Source organism: Chaetodon auriga, chromosome 10 (assembly GCF_051107435.1).
Source record: "Chaetodon auriga isolate fChaAug3 chromosome 10, fChaAug3.hap1, whole genome shotgun sequence".
Classification (NCBI taxonomy): Eukaryota; Metazoa; Chordata; class Actinopteri; order Chaetodontiformes; family Chaetodontidae; genus Chaetodon; species Chaetodon auriga.
The window spans coordinates 21,808,631-21,833,456 of NC_135083.1; the positions used below are offsets into that span (position 1 = coordinate 21,808,631).

Here is a 24,826-nt window from a genome sequence, read left to right on the forward strand (position 1 = left end):
GTTTTTATATCCTGTGGTAACAACAACAACAACAAAAAAAGCCTTTTCTGCTCGCTGTTTCCACTATCATTGTTTGGCGCAGACTGCAGGCTGTGTTTTCCACTGTGGATGTCATTGTTTTTCACTGTCTGTTAATTATTTTTGTGCTGGTATTTTGCCTCCTCCTGATATAGTGTTTCCTGCTATTGTCTCTTTCTACCAGGCTGGCTGACTCTGGACTTGAGCCAGCTGGTCCCTCCTACCTTAAAATACACACACACACACACACACACATACACACACACACTACAGTACACACATCTCTGACCATGAACACACACACACACACACACACACACACACACACACACACACACACACACATACTCTCCGGTCTCCCTCTGCTCTCCCTTCCTCCTCTTGGCACTTGAGAGAAAACACAAGAAGTCAGTGATACGGCAAACCAACTGTGTGTGTGTGTGTCTGTGTGTGAGGGAGGGAGGGAGTCCACCAGTCAGTTCAGAGGGGTTAATCTCTCTCTCTCTCTCTCTCTCTCTCTCCCTCTCTCTCTCTCTCTCTCTCTCTCTCTCTCCCTCCCTCCCTCTATGCCTTTTGTTGCGGCCCCTCACTTTCTCAACACTTGGACAGAGGGAACTGATACTGTGCCTATGTGTGTGTGTGTGCATGTGTGTGTGTGTGTGATTGTAGTTTGGTTGTCCTCACCACTCTCGATCTCTCTGGACTGAACTGTACATGAACATGACTGACGGGACTTTCTAACACAGGTCCTCATGCTGAATGTTCACACTGCAGACTGGTAAGGCTGAGCTCTGATTGGCAAAGTTGTCTAATTTCATGCTGAGTGTGTTTGGGGTTGCAGAGGGGTGACCGTGTGTGAAAACGCCACTTTGTACGTGTGTGTGGGAAATGCTTGTCTGAAATGCAACAGGTCATTTGAATTTGTGGGGTTTTCTTTATCTGTGTGAGCTCAGATTTCACATTTCCAAGATATGGAGACATGTAGAATCTGAAAGTCTTCCCTGTCCCTCGCTGTCTTTCTCCTTTCCTCCGCTCCCCGTTCCACTTCTTCCTCTTATCCCCCCTCTCCACCCGGCCCAAGTTACTCAAGTTACCGGCTTCCTCCTGTTGTTATGAGCCCCGTGGTTTCTATGCAGCACTCTGAGGGCGCTCCCACGCTCTCCCGAAGAGAAAGAAAGGAAGGAAAACAACTATAACCATTTCAGAGCCACAAAAGAAGTGAGAGGAGCATGCTTGGTTTTGCCCCATGTCTCCTCTCAGCATCCACATGCACGCTTTTGTCCCTTTAACACTAAGCAACTTGGAAAAATGTGTCTTTTGCATGTCTGGTTGGCAACTTTTTTTTTTTTTTGTTTTGTTTTCTGGACAAAAGTTTTCTCTTTTCTTCAGAGGTGGTGGGGTGGCTGAGGTGGTGAGAAAATTGGAAACAGAACCACCCACAGTGGAAGTGAGTCAGTCCGGCATTTAGTGGTGTGTTGACTTTGGAAATGGCAGGGATGGGGGGTGCTGGTGCTTGGGGACAGATGACAATGTCAGGAGAAAAGAGGAACCGACAGAAAGAGGCAGTTTGTTCATATTTTTTGCCGAGGGTCCCTGCTAAAAAGTGGGAGCTGAGTTACGTACGGCAGGCATTAAAGAAAGAAGAGAGAAGAGATTGATGGAGAGGTAGAAGCCAGAGGGTGTTTATAAAGGGAGGGAGCGGCTTGTGTCCATCTGGGACCGTCCCAAGTGCTGAAAGCTTCCCCACCCTGATCCCAAACATCTCTTTCCCCCCTCTCCTCCTCTGTCTTTTTCATTGTCTCTCTGTTGCTTCTTTACAGTAAGTGGGCATACATTTTGGTTTAAATGTGCAAAATACATCCAGCATGTTGCATGTTTTCTTTGGACAGACACATGCTGCGTATTTTCATTTTCATCATCTTTTGTGTCCACAATTTAGTTATTTCTACATGACCTGCAACATAATGCAAATGAATTCTGCATATTTCTGTCATTTAAACACTCCTACTGAGAAGCTGATGATGTGACACATTGGGAGTAAAGTCCTCTGTGGTTTGCATGGACTGTATGTTGTAAGAAGAGAGGCTTCTACATACGCATGTCTAATGTTTCCTTGCGGTCCAGTGGCTAATATTAACCTCTCTCTATCATCTTTTACCGCTTTCTTAGTATTAGGGACAGGAGTGCTGTAAAGTTTAGAGGTGAGATTGTGACCGGAACAAACAATCCCCTGGACCACAGCAATATATTTGGGTGGGGAGAGTGGAAAAACTAGGGTTGTCCCTCCCTCATTATCACCAGCAGGTGAGACTGTGGTTGTACTGGGCAGCGTGTTTAATGGTGCAAATATGATCAGGACGTTTCTGCAAAACAGAGGTTTCCCCCCAGTGATGTTTTCCTGACTAAATAATGGTTAAATAAAAAAAAAAACTGGCAGACACAGCTATACCTGCCTCTTTAGTCCTCTCCCTTTGTCTAGCCTGCTTGACCACCCTCCATCTCCTTCTCTCCCCCTGCCTTCCTCCCTCCACGCTGCCTGTGTATCCAGCGATAAGGGGACAGCGACGGTAGCACTTCCTCTTGCCACAGGAAGCAGGAAGTGTTGATTTCCAAGGCAGGCTCTCTGGGCCGACTCTGCTCTTGGTCCACTTGGATCCTCATTGCTTTACACGCATGCACACACACTCAATTGCAAGTTACACACGCTCCCGGACATGCATACATGCAGTGAAGTGCAGGCAAAGAAATGCATGTGCTCTCTGTTTGTGTGTGTGTGTGTGTGTGTGTGTGTGTGTGTGTGTGTGTGTGTGTGTGTGTGTGTCACCTGTCTACAGACAATGACTTCATTATATCTTTGCTGCCTGATGGTTTTCATGGGAAACCACCTGGGAAGCAGCCCACTCTGTGTCTCTCTGACCTCAGGGTTGGCTTGCAGGTCAGAGGATGATTGGCTAATTATTCCTCTAATCACAGCAAATGTTTTGTTATCTCCCTCTTTGGCCACACAGGCCGGAGGTGGCGCTGTTGAGCTTAAAAAAACACAAACAGCCATTCATCAGCTAATGGATTCCAGTTATACTGCAGGGTGGGAGGCCTGGGTGTGAGACAGAGAGAGAGAGAGAGGGAGGGCCGCTGACATAAAGAGAAAGTGGGGGAGATAAAGAAGAGGGTGTTTGAGGGCAGGATTTTTGTCTAAGCGAGAGCCTTACTCCTGTTTGTAGTCGAATTAAGATTTTTATAATTGTGGCGGTGCTTTCCTTGTGTGTGGTTTTCAGGTTTGTACTGCCAAAGCAGTGACATCATCACGTCTTTGAAAAATTTGCTGTTAAAGATATGTTCTGTTGAGAAACAAGGCAAAATATGGCAGAACACACCAGAAGCACAGAGAAAACTGCACTTTATGCAGGTAAATTTTTGCCAAGCAACAATTTCAGGCTCACTGACAGATTTTTTTCACTTGTTCCAAGATAGTATTAAGAGGGTATTCATTTTCAGTGCATGACGCACATGGACTGCACCATGTTCAGAAAAACAAGCAGAATTATGGTGGATGGATTATTGTTTAAACCAGAGGGATTTAGAAAAGAAGGCTGAAAAGCGGGAACTTTGAGAGTCAAAGAGAACAAGAAGGAACACGGCTGCGAGCACAGTAAGACAGAGGATCTACGTTTTGCTAAACACACTTCTTTTCCTGTCTTTTTCATGCCCCTCTATGGTGGGAGAGGAGTCAGAGACAAGAAAATAGATCAAAACACGTGAAAATAAATTCATATAAATCTAAAGTCCAGAGAATATAGCTTGTACAGTTCATCTATATGAGTGTGATTAATGATCTACACTTTCCAGATTCTAACCGAGCTGTGTGTTAACACATTGCAATAAAAGGCCACTAAGTCATTTAGGACAGGCTGGTCTTGCAGTACATACACACAGTTTTGTTTTTAATACATAAGTCAGCCAAGATATCAATAACAATATGATTTTTTTTAACTTATGGGATGAGATAAATGTTTTGTTTCCAGTACAGATATGTTCACTTTGTCTTTTTTAAATCAAATCAAATACCATTATTTTAACATGCTACTATAGTGAAGTCCAACTAGTCCAGTCAAACTGCAACAGATGTACGGCTGCAACTATTTTCATAATCCATTAATCTGGTGATTATTTTTTAAAGTGACTGTTTGGTTTATAAAACATGAGAAAACAGTGAAAAATGCCAGTCATAACTTCTCAAAGCCCAAGATGATTTCATCAGATGTTTTCTTTTGTCCAACCAAAAGTGTAAAATCCAAATAAATTTGATTTATATTGTTAAGACATGGAAAAGCATGTTGGGGTGGACCTATCAAACATTTAGCCTTTTTACTTGATAAAATCTGCTTAAACAATTAATTGATTGTCAAGTTGAAAAGTTAAGATAAGTAAAGATTTTTTCCTTTTTCAGAGGAAGTGGACTTCAGTACACAGCACATAGGGTGTGCACGTTAAGTAACGGTTATTGCTACATGTATTACCTGTGGTTTCGTAGTGATGGCTGAACGTCTCGAATGAGTCATTCATTTAGTAAAGCATCATTGCTGTGACTGTACAGGCTACTGCTGATGGGGCGAATGCTTTAAAAGGAGAAAATAATATGGAGGATATGAGGAGGGGGAAGGCTGGCAGTAGATTGAGAGGGAGCTGACAAAGGAACAAAGAGGAAAAGGAAGGAAATTAAAGTGACACCTGTGAGTGTGACAGAGGAGTGAGGAAGGAGAGAAAGCAAAACCGAGAGAATACCAAGAGATTTGGGCGATTAGGAAATGTTGGAGATGTGAGCCTAAACTCTGAGCGGGTCAGGGGTCAAGAGGGGTGAGGAGGTCAGAGTGGGCCCAGCAGCTCTACTTAGAACAGGATATCCTGCGAGGAAAGCCCATCTGTCTCTCTGTCCCTCTCTCGTTCTGCGTCTTAAATTCCCACAGAGGGCACAGCGGAGAGCAGAGGTGTAACCTTTCTCTGCAAACACCAGAGAAAACACGAGTTCCCGACACAGAAGCTTCTCCTACATCAATCATCCGTGACAGAGACAGATTGAAGAAACGCACGCCTGATGTGTCTCGACCTGAGTGTATGAAGTGTTTTATGGTGTGCGATGTTAAGTGTGTGATGTTTCCGTCCTGCGCTGGTGTTTGTTGCTGTTTTCGTCCGCTCACTGCACGGCCTACAATGGCCAAGACAAATTTCCCTGTGGGGACAATAAAGTTTGTCTTACTGTATCTTATCTTAGCCAGACAGACAGAGTGTGAACATGATGAAACATCCCCCCCTTCTATTTCAAATACACTCAGGCTCAACACTAATATCAGAATGCTGGACCCTGGAAAAATACTGCCATCCAGTTGTGGTATTGAAAATTGAATCCCTTATGTGAGATATTAAATGCTACAATTGGATTATCCTAAAGTGGTGTTTAGTGTGGTTCAGGCTCGGGTTTGAAGGTTGCCTAAAGGATTCAGAGCTTGCCGTGTAAGCCCCTCTCCTTCATGTCCTGCTCTGCTGTCCTTGTGTCTTTGAGTAAAGTGCTATTTAACGCACTATGGCCGAGCCTACCTGTGGAGGAACGACACAGAGATGGACAGAGTCTCCCCTCATTATGTGCTAAGAGGGGTAAAGAGGGTGTCCTCTGACGGGGTGTCTAAGGCCACAAGAATGTCCTTTAGCTTTCCCCTTCATTTGACCCCGTGAGCACAATAACATTCAAACTCAAGCGTCACCAAACGTTTACACTACGACAGCAGAAATCCTGAGGCTCTTATGAGAAACCTGTGCTGTGGTCTGTAAGGACAGAGAACGATCTTGTCTAATCACAGGAAACAACCCAAAGCACGAGATTTGGGGTTTGTTGTTTCAAAGCTGCAGACATCTGACAGCCACCGTCTCTGTCACGTGTTGATGTGAACACCATGCTGCGCAGGGTTCTGGTGTGAGCCTTTCTGAGACCCAAAGCAGACCTCAGACACCGAGTCCCATCGGAAACATAAAGATGACACCAAAAACAACACAATCTCCTTCAATAAATATCAAAATTATCACATGAAACAAACAGATGAAGCAAAACTGAGTCAGTACTCACAGAGCTCCTGCAGCTTCTTGATATTTTCCCTCTAATTTCTGCTTACCCTCTCTTGGATTTTGCTCCCATTGTACAGCATTTCATTCAATGAACAGTTATTGAACAGGGAAAACAAAGTTCTCAGAGCTAACAAGCTCGCTAACAGTCAGCCAGCCAGCGAGAATCCACTGATCGCAGCGTTTCCATTCCACTAAGCTGAATCTGCTTCAGGGTTTAGCTGTTTTAAATGGCAGTGTGATCAAGGCTTAATAATACAGTCATTTCTACTCACCAACATTAGCTACGTCGCTAAAAAGAAATCAGGCAGGACAGGAAACGCGAGCAGTCAGATGATCACACAGGTTGTAAACAAACTTCCAGCTTAGTCAAACTCATCTACTTGAGAAAATATTTAACGGTAAACGTATGACATTATGTATAACTTTGACCTTCCATACACTGCCATAGCTGTGTTGCACCTCCAAAAAGTGTTTTAGGTAATCTGATGAACCTGGTGGCTTGTTTACAACCTGTCTCGCTCCATCAGACCTGCTGTGGGCCGATACAGTCCCACATCTCAGCTCTTACTTGAGTGAGTTATTGTGGCCAAAAGATATGATTGAAAATAAGGGGCAGTTTATAATAGATCAGAATTATCCTTTAAGCACACACTCAGTTGGCTTCATACAGCTCAGGTTGACGAAATCTGCACCAACATGCTTTGCTTATTTAACAAAGACTGCAATTACATTTGTTTAAAAATCCCTAACCTTGCAGGATGACGGGTTGCTAAAAGTGTCCAGTAAACATGCTACTTGTGAGTCCATGTGCCTTTTGTTTACAAGCCCTGCTTCACTTGTAATTGGCTATCCCGAAGCTAAACAAACTGACAAAGTTGCCACCATGGTTTGGACCAAAGCAAAATATCTGTGGGTGTGACGGCACCCTAAAAATGTGAACAAGATGCAGGAGAACGATGAAGATCTGTGCGGCTGAAGCACGCCAGCTGTTATTTATTTCCTCCTGAGCAACCTTTAACGTTTACTCAACAACATTTTAGCATTTTCCACGATATTCTAAAGGACTTCCTGACCTCGCTCATCCACTCGACGCATCAGACAAACAGGCGAATTTCAGCCTACTAATGTTTCCCCCATGCGAGAAGCTGTCTGTTTCCCCTTGTGCAACAGTTATGCCTAAATAGTCATTACTCTCTCCATACACTTAATCACACACTCAGTCCGATATTCTCACATTCGAGTGTGCTCTTAAGTGGGTGATATTTTCCGTATGGGAACATTAACTTCTTTTTTTTTTTTTCCTACCGATGGCTTATAGTGACACAAGCGAGAGAGAGAAAGAGAGAGAAAGAGCGAGGGATTGAAAGCAAGAGATGGGGAACGAGAGTGTGAAGCTATTTTTGGCCTGTCTGGGTGTTTTCCTACACACACACTCACGCTTCTCAGGCTTGTTGTTGTTCAGAATGGTGGGTGTCAAAAGGGTGAGTCTTGATTTGATTTGGCTCTGTGTTTTGAGGGTTCATATGTGGATGAATGTGTGTGTGTGTGTGTGTGTGTGTGTGTGCACTTGTGTGTGTGTGTGCTGTTGATATCCCTGGGATTTTCCTGTGGTTGCTAAGGTTTCTTGCTGTGTTTTGAACAACTTGCCTTAACTCCAAACATCCTTATGGTTGTAAAGGATCCTCAGGCCTCCGTCGTACTCTTTGCCCGCGCTGTCGCTGACCTCAGTTCACTTTCAGTTTAACCAGATCAAATGTCCAAACAACCATCTTTACTTTTTTTCTTAATCTCCATCTTTGCATCACACCTCCCAGAGACGTCTGTCAGTCAGACCGTTTATTTTGTGGCATCACTTACCTGGATTTAAATTCAGCCTCATCTTAATATCTACAGTTATTCATCGCGGCCCTGGAAAAAAGTCACCCGTCTTCTTTACTTCACCTCTCAGCGTCGGTTCGTGATGACTGCACTGGGGACACCGTTGCTCTGTTGTGGAAAATGTCTGTCAGCAATCCATTGTGCTCCTGAGGACAGCACATGTCACCAAGGCTTTCGATGTGCCGTCTCTTTTCACACACAAACGTACCATGGAAACATTTGGTACATGCTTGTGTGTTTTTAAAGAGCCTGTAAGGGAATGTGTGATTGTACCTTGTTTCCATTTATGTCTGCTCAATATATATAATAGAATGTAATTGTGGGAGACTTGTGTATATAATTATCTTATTTATTGATTCAGTAGAAGTAGTCAAAACCTCATTTAAAGATACTCATTGAAATATATCAACATATTTTTAAAGAAAAAAAATTATTAAAAATATATTTCCAGGACATGTCTACTGTCAGACTAATGCTAAAATATGGATGCTTTAACTTCTCATTAAGCTCATGAATTTCATTTGAGCTCACCAGAGCAGAGACGGCAGCTCTTTCAACTAAATCTTCTTTATTGAACAAAAGAAGCTAAAGTTCTCAAACTGTAACTGTTTAAAAATTAAGATTCACAAGAATAGAGTAAGGATTAAAGCAAGTTTATAAATTTAACCAAATGTTCATGCCAGCTTTTGCAGTTTTTCAATACCTGGTCTTTCAGTTTTTCTAAAAACCCATTTTTTCCTCTCCTCCTGCCTTTGCCCTCTGTGAAGCTTCATCTATTCTTCTGACTGCCACGGTCAGGATTTCAGTTGAATTTCACAAACAGCTTTGTGTCTGTCGGGGATCACTTAATGTGTTGTAGCAGGAGCTGCTGGTCTCAGCTGGTGGGAGGTAACTGTTAAATTACAATTAAATCCAACACGAACACCAATACAATCAATTCATCTAATTTAAAAGGTGCTTTACACACTTTGTATCTGGTTTCACTTGTTAACGAACTGTTTCAAATACAGCAGCACAGCAAAAGTAAACAGTCTGGGCTCCTTAGGTGATGCGACTACAAGGCTAGCAATGGGGTTAACCATACTGGAATAAGTGGAGCTTTTCCTGCTCTTCAGACAACATTGAGTGAAGGTAACATTAATCATCTCTGTTCGGTGTAATGATTATATTGAAATAGACATAATGATCTACAGTTTCATGAATTTACTACGTAGTTGAAATGTATACTGAACGCATCGAGTGTGAATTCCAATAAAGTTATAGTAAAAGCAGAGATGTCAATTACTGCTACTCATTTAAGCTGGAAAGACAGTCCTGTGGCATAATAATGTTTTAAATAGTAAAACGTATGCCAAGAAGTCAGCTTCTGGTCCTAACTCAATTGGTAGTTACTGTGTTTTGGTGTTGTAGGGCAGTTCTGTAAATAAGTCTTCAGTCTCTGGAGGCCAAATGTGTAATTTTCTACAATTCTGCATATTCGCTGCCTTAAATAACCCTGTAGCCTCCATATTCCTGCATGGAAAGCGGGAGGGTCACACAAGATTTGAGCGTGTACGTGCTGATGTGCAAAGTCTCTGTCTGACTGCGTCTCATGATTGTCAACTGACCGCCGCAAGACTGAAGCAGCTTTTACCGAAAGAGACAATCTTTTCTGCTCAGTACTGCAGGTGTGAAATTTGTGCCACTGAGATTACTGACAAAGAGAAAGTTTGAAAGGAGAGCCGGCTGCATTTAGAAAACTCCTGTGTGTCGTTCAGCTCTGTCGCTGACCACACCCTGATACTCTCTCCCCTACACACACACACACACACACACACACACACAAGTACAAGTATGTAAATACGCACAAACACATGGATGTGTGCACACATGAATATCTGCATGCACCAAAATAAAAACACACAAACAGAGCCCACGTTTTTCCTCCCAGATATTTTCCAGCCTTATTATTTTCATGGTCTTTGTTCTTGTGTTTACTCAGCTCACTAAAGATAATAGATAATAAGTCTTTTCCTCAGTGTCTACCCCCCCACCCCCCCAACTCATATTTCTGTCTGCCTTCATCTTCCTGTCTCCCTCTTTCTATCTTCATCTTGCTCTGGATTCCCCCGCTCTTCTCCCTCCTCCTCCTCCTCCTTCTCCTTCTTGGCTTTTCTTTCTTTCACATCATCATCTCTGTTTCTCCCCCTCTCCTCCGCTCCTTCCTTCTTTTTCTTCTCATGCAGCATTCCTGGCATTCCTGCTGGCTTCTTAGGGGGAAGGACCCCGCTGGCAGACCAAGGCCAAACATTATTACAGTTCCCTCAGCCTCTCACTCTGTTTCTCTCATCCTATCTCCCCTCCTCTCCCTCTGTCTTTTTGTTTCTACCTCTCTTACCGCTTTTCCGACTTTCTCCTATTCCTCCTCACTCGCTTCGTCTTTCTAATCTCTTCCCTTGTTCTTTCGCTCCCTCATTTCTTCTCTCTAAAACCTCCATCTCCCCTATTCCATTGAACAGACAATGGCTGTGTGCTTGTACTGTAACTGTTAAAAGAGCTTACTGAAACCGCTGTGTTTCATAATTAGTGGAAATAAGGGTCATACCCTTCTCTGTTACGTAAAACAGGCTCATTCATGTTTACACAAGAGCATGTGCTGTGTTTTTTAACAACGACACACTGTCCGCACATGGGAGATAGAGTATCAGACGCACAAATGTTCACAGGAAACGCACAGCACACACTCACACTCACAAAGGCCGACAGTTTTCCTTACTGGGCGGGTGATTGATTCTGAGTATGTTTAAATGCGTATGCTTCTGCCCTCGTGACTGCGTGTATTTGAACAGATCATAAATGAACTTCAATATTCAAATGTAAGTTTCGTTTGACACTAAATTTCCTCTAGATGATCCTAAATTGTGTTCAGATTCCTGTTTTCATTACCTCATTATGTTACACACAGAGATACTGCACCACTAAGAAGAATTGAAACAACTCACAGAGAGTGTAAATGAAAGCTAGAGGCCACCTGCTTTAGCCTGATGTGGAATGAAATAGAGGAAAGGAAAGGAGAGTAAGGCTGCATGTATGAGCCGATGATCTCAAGCTGATATCAGGAATGAATGTGTGTCTATATGTGTCATGGGTGGGCCTGGGTATCATTTGAAAATAGGCTTTTTATGGCGATAATGTGGAAATAAAAGCGTTTTCCCTCATACAGTCCTCTGACCATTACTCTGTGAGGATGTCACTTTTCACGCTTCGCATACGCTTTTGTATTATAGTCAAAGATCGCTTCTTGTGTTAGATGTTGCGCTGTAGCAGGAGCTCGTCTCTGAAGGTGGGAGGCAAGTATGTAGCACACAGTTGACCACATCCTGCCCCATGTAGTACTGACAAAAACACGACATACGTCACAGTGGCAGTTTTTAACTGTGTCATTTTCATTTCAGTGTAATTTACATTAACGTTTGACTCGTCATGTCAGTGAAAACTGATATTGATTCCAACATTTTTGAGCTGAAAGTGTGAGATGTTCGTGTTCTATAATGACCACAGCTGCAACAGCGTTGAATTAGCCGGGATTTGGTCTGTATTTGCAGCAGAGTGGACGGACTGGCAGACGTTAGATTTTTCATAAACTTTATATTTAAAGATAACTGAATTCTGCAGATACGTGGTGTAGTTGCATCCACTGCATGGACGCTTTTCCAATCTTCTGACACGCGTTTTGTTAGTTTAAAATTCAAGTGATCCAACGATGAAACAAGCAAATAGGCATCAGCTCTCTAAAGGAAAGTTCTTTTTAGATAAAGAGATTAAAAAAAAGTCGTTGTTTGTGGAAAATACTAACTGACCAGTGCTGCACTGTGTGAGTGTGTGTGTGTGGATATAGGTGTGTGTGTGTGTGTGTATTCCTCTCTCACTGTGGGCGGTTGCCTGCTGTGCTGCTTTTCTGTCACCCTGTGGTTTTGTTATTTTCAGCTCGAAACCGGATGTGATTCAGACTGCATGGTAGATTGTGTAATTGAAAGGACTAACCACATACACACATGTGTACATAGACACACACACATATGCACTTGCACACACATTTGATGTCAATGCCCATAGACACATGCAAACACACACACACACACACACACACACATACACACAGTTATATAGCTCTGTACGCCCACACAATGAGGGTTTCTGGGAACGGTGCTGGGTTCCCCCTGTTCACAGAGGCACCCGAGGGTGAGTGAGCGGACGATGAAGCACCACCAGCAGTAGACAGACGCACGCTTCTTGGTTTCAATATTGATCTGAAACATCAGTTGTTGACCTGGCTGACGCTGAGATCGGAAAAAAGGATAAAACACATATACACATATACACACACACACACACACGCACACACTAGTGCTCTGTGGAAACAAACGGACGGTTGAAAGTGGGGAAAACACTGAGATGTGCTTGTGAAACTCATAATGAATGTCAGTTTCTGTCTCAGAGAGTTCAGAAACTGTACTATGCTGATAGAGTTAATTTTAGAAAAAGTAAGAAAACAGGGAAGTACTGTGGTACTAGAATACAGATATACTGAGCTATTCCATCGGGACTTATGTTTAAGACAGTGGCCATGACGAATTACTACAGCTGTTTATTTCATTTATTTCCTCCAATTGTAACATTTTCATTTCGGAGTCAAAATCTGCATTCACAAAAGTTTTGCGATTTGGTTTTGGGTTGCAGGATGTGTGTCGATGTTTAAGATGTCACACAGCTCGTGCTGAAACAGAGAAAGGCCTGAGGTCTCTCATGCTGACCACACCTCACATGACGTTTGAAGGATGTACGTGACACAGCGTGAGTGACTCTTGACTTCAGGAAAACTGGACCAGAAAAACTGACGACGGTCCGTCAAACGTCAGCTGCCACAGTAACACGTGCACTGCAGTGTGTGTGTATGTGTGTGTATGTGTGGTTTGAACGCCGTGGCTTAGACAGACAGGATTCTCTACTTCCTCCCTCCATGGGCTCGGGATGTCCTGCTCGAGGTGGTCTGATATTTGCAGGGAATGATTTGGAGCTGCACCGTCAGAAAACAGAGGAACATAAACTGCTTTCATTGCCCTTAAAAAATACAACAGGTGTGAATTACAAAGTGTTCAAAACATCAATACAACCAATGATGAAATGAATTATAATAATTCAGCTCTTCCTTTTTTCACTGACTGTGTACAATGCCTCCTTCATGTTCAGGATTATATCAGCATTCAAATGCGGTGCTTTGCCTTCCACCACATCCCCACAGCTACAGCAACTGTTAGCAAATCTTCTCAACCATATTACCTCAAAGCTTCCTCCGAACATAATGTCTGTGAGGATTCTCAGTCATTTAGAGCGAGGGTCTCTTCAGGGCGCTCACGGAGGATGTTCTTTTATGTGCACACATTAACTACGGCGTGTTAAATTCTTGCATGTATTCCACTGTAAGAAGTCTTCTGTTTTCCATAGTAGCATATTAACTGGCAGCCCCTGATAAGTCATTCACTGTAAAAACATTTAGTGTAGGTTTACTGCACTCATAGTTACAGTGGTATTATTATATCTGTAACTCTAAATAATGAATTACAATTTTTTTATTTCATCATAATCATTTGTATGATACTATTGGTGTAAATTAAATGACTGTAATTCCTGTAATGCTGTAAATTTACAAAGTACTTTACTATTGAAAAAGAATACAATTTTATTATTTATTTTAACACTCCCCCCCCCCCCCCAGAAGTGTCATTAAATTACTGTAGAAAGCCAATTCCTTGACTATCATTTTTTATTAGTAGTTGAACAGGATACAGCATGGAAGTATTATCCCCTTCAAGCTGCCAGCGACCGTGATCAGATCTGGTTTTCCAGATGAACAGCACAATAAAAGGCGTTGTTCACCTTAAATGACATGTTCTTCCACCCTTCCCCCGTGGCCATATTTGAAACCGATCTGCTGAGCATATGCTGCAAAGAATGTCCATCTTTTGTTGTCTAAACAGGTTACTAACAATATTACAGTACAAGGGTGACTGACTTGAATTAGCCTTGATTTTTATTTTTTTTTTTCAATCCTACAACATTATGAACAAATTAGTTACAGTTTGAATCTCATAGATTACAAATCTGCTGTGGTTTGGTTTAGGCCTTGGAGTGAATGAAACGTACAGTAGAGGGTAAAGCCGTTTGTACCATCCGCTCAACAATATATGACATTGTTATTAGGCCCACAGAAACTATTCCAAACATTTCCTCATGACGGCCCTTTCAACAGGCTTTGTTCTCCTGCTGGAGGGGGAGTGAAAACAATGTTGAGGAGTGTGTTATGAGGTGATTCTTAAGAAAACGGAAAGGTTTTCTATTATTAAAAAGAATATTTCAGTGGCGGTAAATGTTCTGAAGGAGATCCAAAATGGTGAAATCAAATGTTAAAGCTCTCATGAAACGACTTTCAGCATGAAACTTAACCAGTGTAACATATGTTCCGAGTCAACAGGGTGTGTTAAAAGCATCCATTTTGCACTTCAGTGGTTTAGTTAAAGCCTTCAGTTATTCTGTGAATTATTCGTATATTTAGACAAATTAAGTTTTTGGAGTAAGAGAAAGCTGCAGTCATCGGCACCAAAACATGTTCACTGGCAGAAAACCAAAATAAAAAAGGAAACCAAAATAAGTTCAAGAGCTGTTTTTTTTATTTTTATTTGTAGCCTATAGACATAGGTTTGTGCAGAACCTTTTATTGTACAGTAAACCATTTTCAAGGTGCACCCTAATCAAAACAATAATTTATTTCATGCTGTGATGCTTTCATTAGACATCAGCTCAGTTGGTACATTACAAACCGGAGCACTGCATGTCAGCGCTGTCCATGCTGGAGGACCCATGGCTTTCGCGCAGACTGACTATCATGCGCTTCATCTCTCAGTGTCACATGTTGGCCTGAATGCTGCTTCACCCTGACCAAAACAACATACCGAGGAAAGCACTGAGCAGGCTGCTTGTCATTTTTGGAAACATTTACTCATGAAAATGTCTAAATGTAAAATGTGGACACGCACATTTTGGAGAGTCCGGTGCAAAGCATGGGAAGTGAAATTAAAAGTCATTAAAAGGATGAAAAGTGAAATCAAACCTGCTCACACTTTTCTGGGGGATCTTCTGGGGACTTTTGAGGACCCCCTGAAGCACAGCCCTCAGTGCCATAACAGCACTGGAACCTTTGGAGGTTTTGACAGCAGATGGAGCCACAGTGTAGGGGCCATTAATTTAATTGACACAAGTCCCCACAAAGTTAGGACTGTTGACCGTGTTATCAGGAGCCAAGCGCGGATTGGCTGCAGCGCGCGTCCAATAGGAGTCAGCCGGTGCGGGAAAACAATAGTCCTAAAGGTCCGTGTGAAGTCAAGGCTATTTTTGGTGGGACCCGCCTCGTGCGCTATTTCTGTCAGCAGGAGAGCGGAGGGGAGGGGGCAGGACTGGAGGGGCCGGACTTTCTTCTCTGTAACTTGCCTCCGATAAGTCTCTTTTCTTCTCCTGCTCCTCCTCCTCCTTCTCTCTTCTGTCTACTGACAACATCACCTCCCGTCGGGCTTTCGCTCTCTTGGATGCACAAGGATTTGTTGAGCTGGATTACCTTCAGGTGTTTGGGCTGCTTTAAAGGGGCTGTCAGGTGTTAACGGGCTCTGTCTCACAAGGTAGGAAACGCCGGCGGAGGCATAAGGGCTGATGTGGGAACAGCTGGAAGTTCGGTAAATGCGCTTTACCTGTTCAACGCGCCGTTCTTCATGTCGGAGTTTTGCGTTGCTAAGAAAAGATAGACGGTTGTTACCTGCGCAGGTGTTTTGCGCTGTTTTAATTGCTCGCGAGCGCTCTGAAGTGAAGCGCGTGAGGGACTGAAAACTCTATACTGTAACTGACGGATACTGCACTGCCATAAAGCCGCTGTTCAGTCCTTATGGAGCGCAGACAGTGTTCCTACAGGGGGTTTATAGAAGTAAGCCTGCAGATAAAAGTGTGATGAAGTGGGATAAAGTCGCTCGACTACAGAATGCGGTAAATACGCCGTAAATCCCTGTAGGAAGATCGTCATTTCTGGTTGTCTTCCTAAACAGATCAATGTTTGCTTGAAACCGTTTGTGGTGTGTGAGTTACAAACCTGGAAATTCAGATCAATCATGTCTGAAATCACACATTATGCTCTTGTGGTCGTGTGTTTGTGCCCCTGATCGGTTTTATGCCGCTGAACAGATGTTAACCAGCATCATAGTTCAGCAGCAACAGGTCTACCACACACACACACACACACACACACACACACACACACAAACACACACACACACAAATGACACACATATATAAAAAAAGTAGGCAAGTAGTGCATATGTTTTTTTTTATTTGTGTGTGTGTGTGTGTGTGTGTGTGTGTGTGTCATTTCTGCTGCACTGCCATACACATTATGTGATCTTTCTATCCAGATCTGGGGCAAATATTAGACATGACGGGTGGGGCTTACATCACAAGAGCAGACTGTGCCCAGCCGCACCCATCAGGTGGCCCAGTCTGCTAATGCAAACCTTCAAGGAGCATTAAGTCATGTATGACTTTTATATCTGCCTCTGTTGGCTGCTCGCAGGAATTGCATTGTCTCTGGGACAGTTAATGGCGGCTCGCAGGTGACATTTTCTATATAAAAAGGAAAAACTTACATAAGCAGCGTTTTGATCCAGTTCAGAGCACATGAGCTGTCTAGCTCGAACCATTTCTTGCTGTTTTCTGGATGTGAGCTGCGTTTCACTCATGTATTTTTTTCTGTTTGTCTCCACAGATGGAATCAGCACCTCTGCTAACATCGTAAAGACAGACAGACAGGACAACGTATTTCACACAGCGGCAGGTAGAACTTTTAACCTCTAAGGACAATTGTCTAAATAGCAGCTGTGACTTGTAACTAGTTGTGCTGTGGGTCAGCGAGATTTCACTTAAACCTGTAAAGTTTAGGTCACAGCCGTCAGCGCTGAAACATTCATGTGGAAAAATGCCGCCAGCTCTCTCAGGACTACATCTCGTCCTCTTTACACCATTTATTTTTACAGCGTGCACACATTACACAGCTTGGGTGACAGCAGTTTTTCCAGTGCAGGATGATCTAAGCTGTTTGATTCTCAGAGAAGTGCAGTAAAGTACAGAACAGGTGCTGGCCTAGTTGGAAAAGCGTACTCGGCCCGCTGTCTTTTTCATGTGTGGGATTGCTGCAGGTCATGCAGAAGTGCGGTTTATTATGTTAGAAAGAAAATGTGTGAAAGTTAAATTTAACTTTGCTAAGATCCTCGATGTTTTCTTTGACTACCGCTGTGAAAAACGTCCAGTTGGAGTTCTAATCCGTCTTGAAAGGACTGTAGAAATCTGCCCCTGGTGAAGTACTGGCCAGTTGTAGGATTTACTTCACTTTTTTTCAATTTCACTTCCATAATTGTGTCATTTCTGCTCAGTAGTGGAGTAATTTGACACTCTGACTCAATTGAAACAAACATCTGGAATTATCCAAATTTATTTCCTCCAGATATTTTCCGACAAATTTTCAGTTGCAACTCTTTTTCATTTGTCGCATAATTGCTGCGCTTTCATTGTGAATGTGGTCATGGTTAGACAATGAAAATGTCAGGGCTGATTGCCTGTGTGATGCTGGACGCGAAGCTAGCTCTTACAGGCTTATCTCACTCCAGCTGAAGAAGAGTTGATGCCTGCCACGGGCATGTTAATAATAACCACCAGTTTCCATCATGACAGCAGCGGTTGTGTGACTTTATGGCAAACTCCTCTTCATTCTGCTTCCTCTCACGATGTAAGGAACTTAAGAAAAACTCACCACGACTCAGCTCGGTCGGTGTTGACTCACGTGGGAAACTTGAGATCAAACTGTATTCAAGCCACTGCTCCACCCATCAGAACCGGGTCACCCGGCTGTTTCTTTGTGTCCTGCCTTTTGCTTTAGATTAGCATTCTCCACTGTGAGGCATGCCTGTGTGATCACACTGAGTAGGATTACAATGCATGACTCTCTGAATGGAAGCTGGCTCTCGCTGTGCCAGGCTCCACTGACTGTATGCGAACCAAGGACCCGCTGTGTGTGTGTGTGTATGTGTGTGTGTGCACGTCTGTGGAAAAAACCTGGTGAGGTCATGGTCATGGCTGTAGGGTCTGGTTACATGTGTGTTGTCCACACAGGGCAACTGACACTGGCTCTCTCTCCTTTGTCTTCCTCTCTAATCTCCATCTCCTTACTCACTCTCTCCCACACACACACACACACACACACACACACACACACATTAAGCCATTTTCACTGTTGAATGCCACGATGCCAAGCATTTCTTAAGTTGGAGGCTGGTTATCGTCTAAGGTGGCAGCACGCTGCGCCAGATGTGCATAACACGTGAAACCACCATTTTAAAAGCCTCTGGAGCTCAAACAGGGCTTTAAACTACACACGGCTGCTCTAATAGACCTTCAGGCCACCAGGATTACTTCCCATTTACACTGCAGTGTGTTCTTTGTGGTTCTTCTGTTGTAACCTTCCAACTAATTTTGCACACACACAAAAGCAAAAATCAACAGGTAGAAACAGTGCCCACCTGAAGCTCAGCTTTGGTATCTCCTGTAGTAATCACCTGAAGGGAGCCCACGTACAGGCCATATGCATGATGCAGACAAGTTACACACTCCTTAGGAGTCAAGTAAGTGAATAGATTCTTCTAACAGGCTGAGAAAGTTGCTTTTGTTTGCACTATGAGCTGTTTGAATCAGCAGATGTTACGTGGAAAGTCCAGCCACCACTATAATAGCCTCCAAAATAAAAACAGTATAATATGATAAATTTCTTGGAGCCAACTGCCTCACTGCAGCAGATTTCCTCTTGTGCATAGAAAAAGAGGACTGCAGGACTTTTTTCATGCACTGTGCACACATACAGTCCACTCTCTTTCTTCTTTCTATCTGTCATTTTGCTCTCTAAATGTTTCTTTCATTCTGTCCTCTCTGGTTCACTAAACGGAGTAGGGAGACACTTCAGGGCCACATAACAACAGGCACGATTGTAATAGCTGCAGCGGAGATCTCGTATCCTCTTCCTGGTCCTGGTTTCTAGACTCTCGGGTCAGCTGATCTGTGCACGTTGTGCTTCTTTTTACCAGTGCTGAATGGGAGAGTTGATGGGGGAAGAGTCAGTTATTTGATTAACATTTGGTCCGTGAAGTGTTCACATGTTCAGTCGCTTTGTCCAACCAACAGACCAAAAACCAAAGATATTCAGTTAAATGTCAGAAAGGGATAAGAAAGCCAGCAAATGTTCGCCTTTTCAAAGCTAGAACCAGTGAATTCTTTGACATTTTTGCTTAAAACAACTAAAATAAAACAACATAAAATCTATTTTAAGAAAAGTTGCTGATAAATTTTGTGTATATATATATATATATACACACACACACACACACACACACACACACACACACTATGTTTGTATATGTTTTATATGTTTTTTTGTGATGGCATCAATAAAGCAGTTAGAATGTGTGAATGAGCTCCTGTTCAGCCCTCCTGTGGTTTAACGTAATGTTTTTTGCCACTAATCTCCCTCACTTCTTTATACATTGGAGTAACCTGACCTCACTTTAACATTTAATCAACAGGTTTAGAGTTCATTGAGGACAGCGGTAATATATCACTAAACAACATACTGGAATGGTAATACTGCTGCAGCTACTGCACTATTTATTCAGCACTAAATTGTTCTCCATCTTGAATTTCCCGTGTGTCGCGTTTTTGTTCCAAAACAGTTTGAAGTCATTAAATCCCAGCAGCTGCTCCCCAAAATTGATTGCCTTATTTGTACTGATCAACAAGCATATTAACCCCTGCAGATATGTTATGGTCATTGTGAGCTGTGGGGCCCCTTAAAGCCTTGTGCAGACACAGTAGTCGTGGTAGTAATGGTAGTAATAGTAGACGGCAATGAAGGAGGTGGCTATTTTTGACCTGCTGAACAAATGGCTCGATTGTCCTGCCTCTAGGTGCGTGAAATCACTTGATATGTCAGGGGCAATGTTATATAATACTCTCCAAGGGGCCTCATAGCACTGTGAGTGTGTAAGTGTGTATGTGCAGTCTTCTTCTTTTCATCAGCCTGAGCATATTTGGTGTAAATGGGGCAGACGGTCTGTGTGTAAGTGTGGTGTTGCCCGAGGTAACATTGTCTTTAATGTTTTATTAGTGTGTCAAATCAATTCATGTTGCACTAACCTTTGAGCTAAAGGCTCCTTGCTGTGGTCAGCTGGGTAATTGGTCTGTTATTGGTCTCCAGCTGCAGTCTGTGTCCCCCTCTGGACGTCTCTCTCTCTCTCTCTCTCTCTTTGTCTTCCATATACACAAGCACATACATGTAAACACACTTAATCCCATTGAAATTTACTCAAATCCATGGAATTATTTTTCAAAGGATTTTTTTTCCTGTGGCATGTGGGAGGAAAAAAAAAAACCCTTTTCACCTCAGTCCCACCCACTGCTGCAGACCAGAAAACCTTGGAACTGAATAGCATTTTTGAGCCTCTGGTGATTTGTGTTCTATCAAAAAGCTTGTATGTGTGTAATTCATACTGAGACCATTGATAATGGATATTTCTGCACACATTCAATCAAATCTTTTAAACTACACAAACTTTAAAGTGGTTAGTAGCGATAAGAATATTCTTGAGAATATCCTTCATGAAACAATTGTACGAACAGCTATTGGATGAAACTTTGCGTTTCATGTGTGGCTCTGTCAGGAATGCTCAACATCAACTCATGATGTGACAGCCTGACATGTGAAATCTGATAAAAGGCCCCATGTGTCAGTCTAGCCCTCATCTCATGATTTCCAAACTAGACTCCTCGCCGTGTGTCGATATTGTCTGACCTGAAGCGCAGCAGAGAGTAATGGACAGCTCACATTCACTCCAGATCACCGAGGTGACTGACACTGACCTAGGATCAGATAGCCTGTTGTTGTAACAGGATCTCCTCCCATCTCCCATGGACTCCTGACTTTACATCTGACTGTGAGTGTGTGTGATGAATGGTCTCCAGTGCCGTTTACACACTTACTGAACTGACGTGGGGGAAGAGCAGAGAGTGGAGGTGAGAACGGTTGGGGAGTAGTTAGAAATGCTGAGCAGTAAACTGTGCAAATCACATGTGTGCTTAGTGGAATATGTCCAATATAATGAGGGGGAGGTGCACTAGAAGCATAATGATATTCATGCAGTGATTTCTAACAGGCCTTCTTTATCAGACTCACTAATGTGAGTCTGCCTTCATGTTTCCCATCACTCATCAGTAGTCTTACATATTAAATCCTGTATTCACACAGCCAGAAGTTGCTATTAGACAATGAACTTATGTTATTTCAATGCCTGGCATATAACTGACTGCTGTCTGCCAAAATTCAAATGCTCTGAATAATTTGTGCTGTTTGTGGTCTGAGACTCGTTAGAAACCAGTCAGCTGTGTTGTGCAGTCTGGGTTATTGTTATTTCTGCTGCTGCCTGCCATTTCTCCCTTGATCCCTTTGTGTTAAGAGCAAGTAACAATTAGTGTCATTATCAATGAATTTGTTCTTTCTTTTATTGATTAATAGCTTGTTCTATTTAAAGTGGCATGTTCACAGTGCTGGTTTTGTCCCAAAATCCAAAAGATAGTGAGTTTACCATCACAAACACAAAGAAACCCAGCAAATATTTACATTTAAGAAGCTGGAACCAGGGAATATTTGCTGATTTCCTGAAGAAAATTATGATTCCACTATCAAATAGTCGCTGCTTAATTTTCCGTCGATCGACTAATTGATTAATTTCAACAGCAAACAAGAGCTGTCAGTTCTTTACCAACCTGTGGCTGAAAAAATGTTCAAAGGTATCTTTTACAAATTCATGTGTAACAAATAGTAATGATTGTTTTCACACATTTCTGAAAGCTGAAAATGTTCTGTCATGCCTTGATGTTTCTGCTCCTTAGCAACGCACATCTTCAAGTGTCTTTGTGTGTCAGTGTCAACATATCAAGGTTTGTCCATGACTGTGTTTATGTATGGATTCTTTTTTTTTGGGCCTGTGCGCGTGTGCATGCGTGTGCGTGCATGTTCATTCCTGACCAGAGTGCAGAGCATGTGCAGGAATGTTAATGTCTTCTTCCTTTGTTGTCCGTGCAGACAGCCGAGTGTGACTGTGCATATTCATGAAGCTGCCTTCCTGGAACACGTTAACTTTTACCAAGAAAAGAACGTAGATAAAAAAAAAAAAAATAACATGTAGAAATTGAAAGATAGGGGGTGGAAAGATGCATCAAAATAAGAACATGAAGAGACGGAGACAGAAGTCCGAGTCCATAGTTGTTTTTCTATGTTGCTGTCAGCCAGCTCCAGATCATCACTGTGAAATATCTTCATGAGCAGGACCTGCAGCCCAGCAAAACATCTCAAAATATTCAACAAATGAACACTTTTCTCGCCCAACTTTCAGATTTTTCTCTTAACTTTCATACAAGACGTCTAAATTCTTGCAGTATTTCCGTGCTGACGATCTTTGCTGGGGGAAGTGAAGACCCTCGTCTGCACTCACAGGGCTGACTCTGGCATTCATTAAACGCTCTTTTAGGAGCCTGTCTAGAAAACAAAATCAAATGAACTCTGTTGTGACAGGAGTTTGTCTCGTGCCTGAAGCGTTGACTCGGACTTCAGCGGGACGAGCAGATATCTTGCTCCCATTCTTATCAGCAGAAAAGCCTTCACTGCAGATGGTACTTCTTTTGTAGCTGCCTACCAATCTCTCCACCGCTACCAGGCTATCAGTGTATCAGTCACCACTGTGTTCATGACTCACTGTTTTCACCGCTGATAACCAACAAGATCATTTAGTACATTTGAGAAAAAATTCTTCACAGCATTGCAGAATGTTTGTGAGACAAGATTTGATGCGAGATGTGACACACTTGAGTTGTGTGGCTTTAGTGTTTGTTTGCGTGATGCAGCATTGTGCTTCTAAGAAGTGTGAGTGTGACGTGTGAGTGTGCTGTGGGCTGTGATGATAGAAGCGGACTGGCACTGACTCTGTGTGTGTGTGTGTGTGTGTGTGTGTGTGTGTGTGTGTGTGTGTGTGTGTGTGTGTTTGTTATTAAAGATAAAGGGGGAGATCCCTTTGAGTGAGCTGCGGTGTTGAATGGCTTTATCTGTGTTGGGAAATGTGGGGAATGTGTTTGATGTTAAGGAGAGCAGGAGTTTGTGTGCATATGTGTGAGTGTGTGTGAGTGTGTGTGAGTGAGACAGGGAGGGAGAGAGAGAGCTTGGGCAGATGTGGAGAAATAAAAAAGTTTGAACATTCATCAAAATGATTAGATACTAAAGCAGCTTCCCTGTAGGCACCATGACCTCACTGCTGAAGTGTCCACAGGCAAAGCAGAGAATGCCTTCCAGCCTCGGGACGTCTGTTTGTTACTGGTCTTGACCTCTGACCTGCTCGTGGAGGACGGCACTAGGAAAAGAAAAATAATTCACCCACAGCGTGCAATAAAGATGTTTGCAGATCAGCAGCTGATTGAAGGCATGACTTAAAAGGAATTTGGTTTTCAAAGAAGTTTAGTGTTTTTTTTTTTTTTAGTAGTGATGAGACTGTTGTACCACGTAAAGAAACACTTCCCCCTCGTCTGTGCTATAATGCACAGAAAGAGAGATGATGCACGGCGAGTTAAGATCCAATAGATGACTTGTCAGTCAGTCGTGGCAGCTATCACTACCCACGTCTTCAGTTTATTTCAAACCACTTCACTTTTCTCTATGCCAGAGGATTGTTCCAAGGACAAATGTACCCGACAGCGTTAAGAACAGAAAAAGAAGAATCATGGATGAACAAGGCTGAATCACACCTCAGTACAATGAGGTTTATGTGTGAAGTTTGACCCAAGCTTCTGTTGTGTTGTGTTTAGCAGCACACAGCAGACTGCATGAAAACAGAGACGAGGATGTCAGTGAGATCCTGAGAGGCACTCTTAGCTTAGCCTCTGATGTCTGCAGCAGAAAGGATTCACTGTCATTTGTCAAACTGGATGGCACACCTGCCGTCTCCTCTCTGACAGACAGGCGTGTGTGGGTCGGGGGGGGTGGGTGTGTGTGGCTGGGTGTGCGTGGGTGTAATGAATGAATTGTTCTAAAGTTTCCAGCTTCAGGCGAATTGCAACACTAAGTCGAGCCAAAGATGACAAGGACTCATGGAATGTTTATGTAGTGTGTGTGTGTCTGTGTCTGTGTGTGTGTGTGTTATGTAAGTGTGTTTATTATTGGCATGCAGACCTAGTGGAATCCTTAGGCACCTGTTTAGCTGAAGCACAACTGGATGTAATTGATTATTTAGGTTCCTCTTTTCGAGTTTGCACGACGTTGATTCATCCCTTTAAGAAGAAGAAGAAGAAGAAGCCGCCAGTTTTATGAAAGCAACATTGTTGTGATCCACTGAGTGTCAAACATTCATTTTGTCCAGATGTTTACCATGACCCTAAACTGCAAACTCCCCAAGAATGACAATTTGCGCCTATTTTATTTCAACAGCTGCATTTTTCTTGTTCCGAACAAAGATGTCAACAACAAACTAAATGTTATTTTTGGCACGTTGACTGTTTCCCCAGAATCTGACATTAAGCAGTCGAACCAGGTAAAAAAAAAAAAAATCATTCCAGATGACGAAAAGAGGCCAGCATGCTGACATTAGCATTTAGCTCAAAG

At 42.8% G+C, this 24,826-nt stretch overlaps 1 protein-coding gene across 3 annotated transcripts in view; it reads left to right on the plus strand.

Annotated features, from left to right (window-relative positions):
• The first annotated feature begins 643 nt into the window (after positions 1-643).
• Positions 644-24,826, plus strand: part of hdac7a (histone deacetylase 7a) — a 59,492-nt gene continuing 35,309 nt past the window's right edge. Inside the window, exons 1-2 of one of the 3 annotated variants that reach the window (XM_076741720.1) lie at positions 644-796; positions 16,850-16,918. In XM_076741720.1, coding sequence (XP_076597835.1) covers positions 778-796; positions 16,850-16,918 — 88 coding nt within the window. In that variant the 5' untranslated portion in view covers positions 644-777. The other 2 variants (XM_076741721.1, XM_076741723.1) reach the window with 2 other exon arrangements.